Source organism: Podarcis vaucheri, assembly GCF_965113315.1.
Source record: "Podarcis vaucheri genome assembly, chromosome: 1".
In the NCBI taxonomy this organism is placed as follows: domain Eukaryota; kingdom Metazoa; phylum Chordata; class Lepidosauria; order Squamata; family Lacertidae; genus Podarcis; species Podarcis vaucheri.
In genome coordinates, this window is record NC_138759.1 from 86,705,706 (window position 1) to 86,713,533 (window position 7,828).

General features: G+C 43.7%; 1 protein-coding gene across 1 annotated transcript in view; it reads right to left on the bottom strand.

Annotated features, from left to right (window-relative positions):
* Nucleotides 1–7,536, bottom strand: part of PLEKHG3 (pleckstrin homology and RhoGEF domain containing G3) — a 46,532-nt gene extending 38,996 nt beyond the window's left edge. The window contains exon 1 of the mRNA XM_082196479.1: nucleotides 7,370–7,536. Within this exon, the coding sequence (XP_082052605.1) occupies nucleotides 7,370–7,484 (115 nt within the window). The 5' untranslated portion in view covers nucleotides 7,485–7,536. The remainder of the gene's footprint in view (nucleotides 1–7,369) is intronic.
* Between the last annotated feature and the right edge of the window lie 292 nt (nucleotides 7,537–7,828).

Sequence of the window (7,828 nt, forward strand, 5' to 3'; positions counted from 1 at the left end):
TCTCCATTTCCCTGTGGAATGAGCTTCACATGGGACAATTTCAGCTTTTGATATGCATCCCTAAACAATATCAGCAGAATGGAGAAGCTCCAGATTACATTTTTCTTTTTAGCAACCAAAATACTGAGGAAACTTACAGAAATGTACAACCTACTGAAACACTAAAGAACATCTTATCCTTTTATTTGGAAGGACTTTTAGTCCACATCACATTTAACTAGAAGGCCTTGCAATATGTGCTTTGGCTCACTAAGTTGAAGCATCTGGATAATTTTACATCGTCTACATAAGACGCCTCAGTCACCCTGGCACTAAGCTTGTGGCACACTATGGTCTGGATTATGCAAGAAGTGGGTGGGTGAGCATTCCTGCCTTAAGGCAGGAAGGTGAACTGCAAGATGCTCTGGTACCTGTTAACCATGAGATCCTGTCTCAAACAAGTGATCCATAATAATTATTTTGCAGAGGCTGAGAGCTGCAACTACCCTTAAATTAGAAAGCAGAAAATTTTTTAGTTGAGGTGAAAGTTGCATCTGTCAGACCAGTCTATGAACATTACCCCATAACAACATGACTTCAAAGGCACAACAGACATGGAATGTGACATTTTCCAGGGGACTTCTCTAGATCCAGTATATTCAAAGGGATCTCTCTTTTTAAAAACCAACTCTGCAAAATCTCACTTTGGTACTTTGCCTATTTAGCTCTGTTAGCAAATTGCAGCTTTTACTGCTGTGTGCACCGTGATCTACTATGACCTGCAAGAAACAAGTTCCATGTATATGTGACACATGTACAAAATCAAGGATGGTGCTGTTTGAATGCATCATCTCCAATCTACCTCTTCAGTTACATAACAATGGAGAAAATTATGAATGGCACAAAGGTGTTCTCAAGAAGCAGGTCAACAGAACTCTGATGCCACCCCTTTGGGCCCTTGGACAAGTCTAGCTTATTTTTAATAATCACTGAACTTCATTGCTACAACTTCTAAAAGGCTTTGTTAGAATGTTCTAAACTATTTGTATATTGTTCAACACTATACTTGCAGTCAGCAGTTTTATACAATCTGTGCCCAGTGCAAGTCTACACATCCTCATTTTTTACATAGCGGGGGCACTTCTGGGCCTAGGATCCCCAGTTTGGGTTGGGGAGTGCAATGGCCCTGAACAATTCTATCAATAAACAAGTATATTCAAAATACTGTATTAGGATTAAGCAGTGCTAAATCAAAGTCCACCATCTTAACTTGTTTGCGATCTGGTTGTCAGTCCATTTAACACATCTATCATCCCAAACCTACCAGGGAGAGATAATAACACTAGCTCTCACTATCAAGATCACCCATTTTATCATGAAATAATTTGGCTCTTAAATTCTCATGCACGGTAAATGCCTCCCTAATTAAAAGCAAACACAACACACCTTCCGCTTTACCTATTACTGTTGGAGACAAGCTGTGCAATTGTCAGGTCTCTGCAGTGTGTTGTGAACAACCTACGTCTGTGTGTGTATGTGTGTGCGTGTGTGTTGGAGATTGTGGATGTTTCTGTGCAAAGCAGCGTAGTAATGGGAGCATGCTCACGCTTGCAGACTGGTAATGCACTGGGTGTGACTGTTGATTCAATGAGGCTTGTCTGCTAGGCTCTTTTAATGGCACAGCTGGTATTTTTGTGAGGCAGCTGCTTGCAAAAGCCAAATGAGCTCATCAGGAGTCACCCAAAGACTCTGTGTGAAGAACGGATCCCCAGAGCGGTCTCACAGTGGAGGCCCATTCCCATCTGCAGAGGACGAACACTAGGAATAAAGGAAGGGAAGCATCCAATTCATAACTGCGCAGCTGGGCCAGAAAGGCAAATTGTATGATCAATACAATACTAAGAGACTAAGGATCTGCCCCACCTCCCACATCCTACACTTGAGGGCAGGATTACAACAGTCACACCAGGGATTACCTCCAACCTCAGAGATTGTCTTTATTATCCGTCATATTATTATTGCCCATTAATCATCTCTTCCCCCTTGCACTGTTCTGGATCATCTCTGGGCTAAACATATACTATATGCTTGTGTGTTGCAACACACACACAGAGAGAGAATATCACAGGTTTCAGGATCTCTGATGTATGTTCATTTCTAGTGCTTATGACGGCAGCTGATTTCCACTGTACAGGGCATGGATGAAAGTCCAGATAGCTCAGTGCCCTTTACTGTAACTTCCAGCACTGCCCACAATCACTCTTCAGCAGACACCTTTCACTTCTTGCCTGTTACTTCTTTGTGACTTTGCAAAGAACCATGGAATTAAAATAAAATGAAGGCTTGTGTTTTGCATTCCCCCCCACCTGTGACCTGCTCTTGTTAGTCTTGTCATGTTTTATTATTTATGTTTGTATGCAGAAATTATAATAATTGCTTTGTGAAGGTTTTTCACTGATTCTGTAACAGATAATTAATAAAAATCTAAAATAAAATAACGGTCAATTATAGGAAGGTCCACTGTTTCTCAGTTTACCACGGCATAAGCAACAGCGCACAGCTCAGGCCGTGCTGTACCAAATGAGAGTTGTGGGGGAAGGGGCCCCCAAATATCAAATCACATTATTGCATAAGAAGTTCTGAAACACAGCACTGCCTAGGGTGGTTTCATAGAGCTCATTATTCCATTCTGAGTCCTTGGTACCCACGAGTGAGGGAGGGAAGGGAATGGGGTGAGGAGGGGATAAGGAGCTGAATAGAAAAGTATGATGGAGCAGAGAGTTTGAAATTAAAGGGCAGCAGAGGCCAAAATGTCATTCCTGCAGCTGTAGCAGCCGCCGCCACCAGCCTGTCTGGAATTCCAGTGCCAGCTCCCCTACACACACACTTACATATGCACAAGCACACACACATACACACTCCTACTAGCTAGCTGCATCGGGAGTTATTGTTTTTGCCAAGTTAACATTTCTGAATCCAGTTCATTCTTGGAGATTCGGTGCTCGTACTGTGTTTGCCTATGCAAATCACACTGTGGAAGAGGGAAAGGGTTTATAAACCATATAAAGGAAGGGGTTGCGTACTGCATTTGTACACGAAAGCCAATTGCATCACATTGAGAGCTGAATCTACAACCTGGGAAGGAGAAAGAAGATCTGTGTCTCTTGAGAAGTCCAGGGACTTTCATGGGCTGCTCACTGAGAGAGAGAAAAGACATTAACTAGGAGATTCTACGTTGTCAAACACACCTTTGTTAACCTAGGCGTTCTCCTTTGTATGCAAGAAGGACCTTGCAAGGAAATGCAACACAGCTATTAATGTAAGAGCACAAGGGCCTGCTAAATCAGGGCAAAGGCCAATCTGGTTCAGCATCAAAGTGGCCAACCAGATGCCTAGGGGAAGCCTGAAAGCAGAACCTGAGCACAGCCACATCCTCATGAATTCAAGCAACTGGAATTCAGGGGCATGCTGCCTCCAACAGTGGACAGTGTGGCTAGTAGCCACTGGTAGCCTTATCCTTCATGAATTTCTCTCTCTCCTAAAGCCATCCAAGTTGGTAGCCATCATTGCTTGCTGTGAGGACGAATTGCATAGTTATCTATGAGTGTGGGAAGAAGTACTTTTGGGGGGCTGTCCCGAATCTTCCAACATACGGCTTCACTGGATGTCCAAGAGTCGCGGTACTATGAGAGAGCAAGAAGAGCTTCCTCTGGCCACGTTCTCCACAAGATGTGTAATTTTACTTGCCTTTTCTCAAAACTGAAAAGCTCCTTATGTTGTAGCCTTTCCTCATGGGGGAGTTACTCTGTTTCCTTTATCATTTTGGTTGCCCCTTTTGGAATGCTTTTCCAGCTCTACAATATCCTTTCCGAGGTGAGGCAAAGAGGCAAGTACACAGTATTCCAAAGGCAGACGCACCACAGACTTCTATAATGGCATTAGGATGTTGGCAGTTTTAATTTCAGTTCCTTTCCTAATGATCCCCACCATGGGATTTATATTTTCCACAACTGCCACACATGGGATCGACATCTTCACTGAGCAGTCCACTACCTGCCTAAGTTCTAATTCCTGATCAGTCATCTCCAGTTCAGACCCCATGAGCATATATGTAATATTATTATTATTATTGCCCCCTTGTGCATCATTGTGCTCTTATTTACAGTGAATTCCATTGGCCATTTTACTGCCTATTCCATCAAGGGTTCATCCACACTTCCGCTTGCCCCATACTTTCTAGGCATGGGTCCAAACAGCCTTTCATTTATCCCATTGCTTTCCCCAGAAAAACCCACTACTATCACAAACATCAATCTGCCGACGTCAATCGATAGACATTTGCTCTGATTCAGTGGTAAACAGCAGGTTTTCCCAGGAGAAAGCAGCGGGACAAGCGGAAAAGTGTGGACAACCCCTAATTTAGGAGACATCCCTTTGGAGCTCTTCACAGTAACTTTTTACTTTAACCATCCTCAACTATTTGGAACCAGCAACCTCTCTTATTGTTTATTGGCTGCTACTATATGTATTAATAGCATATCACTTGCTCTTCAACTGGTGGGTCGGGACCCACTAGTGCGTTGCTACCTGAACCAAGGTGGGCTGCAACAGGAACATGACCACTATGCAAATATATGGTAAAAGATCAAGAAATAGGTCCCCAAATGAAAATTTGGGTTAAAAGTGGGTCCTGGGTCTGAAAAGGTTGAATATACATATATTATATTCTAGTCATTTGGGAAGGAATCCCATAGCAAGATGAGCAGGTGAGGATCCAGTGGATATCGGGGTGTGCAAGGAAGTTCCAAACATAGCCAGGCTACACCAGCTTAACTTCCCCATCCTCAGCTATATCTCCCCCATCTCATCTCATCCAGGGCCCAGCTGGCCCAGTGGAGTTTAATCTGGCATATGATCTGAAAAAGGGGTGCTCTGGGGGCAGGACATGGGCAGAACCATAAAGGGGAAAGTTAGGCTGGATCCTAAGCTTGTTCAGATAAGTCACATGACCTGGTAATGTGATGTACCTGGTATAGCTAAAAAGGGTGCTGTAATTCAAGCACTATTTTAAAGGCTCGTTTTGCCTCTGCCAGCCTTAGGCCACGTCATTCAGCAGTAGCCCCACTGCTGAACCATTTCAATCTGATGTAACTGTACTCTGTCTGCACTTACACTAGCATGCTTTTTAGCAGCTTCTTGTGTATTGGATTGCTGCCTTATGGGTATGTGACTTGGTTAGTTCACTCGGGATCTAAATATTATGTTTTCTATTCACATCCGAACCCAATACCCTTGCCGCTGCACCATGTTACATCAAAATAGCCTACTGCCATTTACCACCATTGCAAATGTAGCCATTGCAAAACAAAGGCAAATTATGGTTTATCAGTCAACATGGCCAAGCACATAATGACATCCTCTGTCATTACCCTTCTCAGGCTGGGTTATCAGGGACAAGTTCTGCCCTGTTTCAACAAGAAAACCCAATGATGTGGGCAGAAGTTTTTTAACAATATTGTGAACAACCAAGGCAACCACATATCTCCAGGAATGTGCAAAAGGAGCCTGGGATACTTTGAATTTTCAGTGCTTGGCATAAACCTGATTGAAGCTGTACTGTGTGGCAGAATGCCTCTGTGGCTGTGTGACAGTTTGCACACTGCATGTCAACACCACAAGCTGGGAGACACATCCACTAAACATGAATTTACTGGCTCCTTATCTGTTACAACAGCATATCTGTGAAAAGGCAAGTGTAAAGTAGGCCTGGGCCACAGGTTGCAATAATACCGGTGAAACAAGAATTTTGGGTTGCCTCTTTCTCTTTGGATAATAATAACCAATTCCTATGACTAAACATACTGGATGGAAGCTTGAAGTTGAGAGCCAAGCTATAAATGTCCAAGAATGCCCTGCCAGTTGAGAATTCACATTATGTTAGCTTTAGGCACACAGAAAGGTGCTTTAAATGGGAGAGCATTTAAACAAATTATCCCCTTATCTGCAGCCTGAAATGACATGGCCCAAATAATGATGTACCATGTGATATTTCAGCATGCATAGTTTTCCTTTGAGCCTTTGAAGTAGGACTTAATTCCACATGCATGTGTTTACATTCATTGCATTACTTCCCTCCAAGTTTTAGCATTCTGTGCATTTATGCAGCTCAAAAACCTCCAAGGTTGAAATTCACACACTGAGGTCGTACATGATGTTAGTGGGTTGGTTGACAATCAACACATTTTAAAACAACTGCACCTAAAAGCAGGACCTCTCAGTCCCGTAGACTACAAGTGGTTAAAAAAACCCATGACAGGTTTTCTGGCTACTTTCTCACATTTTGAAATAAAGTTTTGTTGCAACCCTGAGATAACCGATAGAGATAATATTTTAAATTATTTTTTGAATTTTTTTATCACTGCTGCCTCAGCCAAACATGGTTGCTTCAGGAAGAAGGGCAGGGTATAAAAGGAGCAATAATGATAACAAGGGCAAAGCAGGAAGAGAAGCCCACAGGAACAGAACCTAAAGGAAAAATCTGCATACTACTACCCACAAGGGCACAATCAGGCACCATATTGAGGGGTGTCCCAAATTATTTCAATGAACCGCTGTAAAAAAACAACCACAGTATTTGAGATGTCAGTCTCAGAGAACAAAGGCAAAAAAGGACTTCTCTTATTAGACTAATGATATGTGTAAGGAAGAACTCAAAAACCACACAGACCTCTATTGGTTCAGTGATAGATATTGCCTTCCCTATGTATAGGTCCTCAAAAATCTCCCAATACTGAGAGGTCGTCCCCCCACTTTTACTATGCAACAGGGGTTGGGAACCTACAGCTCTCCATATCCTGTTGGACTTCAACTCCCATCATCCCTCACCATCAAGCCATGCTGGTGACAACTGGTGGGAGTTGTGGCCCTATATATGTTGCTGGGCTATAGGTTCCCCACCTGCTTTTACACAATCATGTTTTAAAATTTCTGAAAAGCCAGATTTAAATAATTTACAACGGGAGTTGCCCAACCTAAGCAAGCAGACACCCACCCACACCCCACAGAGGGAGGAGGGGCAGGAGGGAAGCAAGGCAGGAGTCAGGTGAGGGGTGAGACTACAGGCCAGTGTGTTTTAGGGAAACGATTATATGCACATGTCTGCACTGATCTCCTGACATAACAACATTCCTGAACAGCAGGAGATGGAGAGCTACAGTTTTCGCTCTAATAGCCCCCTGGGGTCACTGGGCAGCCTCGAATTCCCTCCTATTCCAAAGCCATTCACATTATCTTCAGGTTCACACACGGCCGTCAGGTTTCCCCTGCAGGGGGGGCACGAACAGTTTAAGCCTCAAACCCAATTATTTCCCATTTGCGGTTAAAAACTCACCACTCCCGGTGGCTGAGGGCACATACACACCATTAGGCCACATTATTTCTGGCGAATTGCTCCAAAATTCCTCAGATTCTCCAGTCCCGCCTTTCCAGTCCACTATTCCACCCATGAGAATTCGTTTGGAGGGGTCGGAAAATTCACCTCAGTTGTGCAACCGAAGAGTAACTAAAAGCGATTTAAACGGCAATCTTTCCCTATCTGCTTTCTTGGAAGTAAACCGTCGGAGCTCAACGGGTCTTACTTCTGAGCCAAGCACGTATGGGATGGAAAACTATAGTGCCTCAAGGGACCTTAAGGAAAGGGAAAAAGCAAACATCCGCGATTTCCTTCTGTGGTACTTTAGGGAGGAGGATGCATACGGACTCGCCTAACTCAAAAGGCGCATCAAGAAAGGCGCAACTGCGCCCGCGCGCGCGTTTCCCGGGCTCAGCAGGATCCCAAGAGCCGTCTACA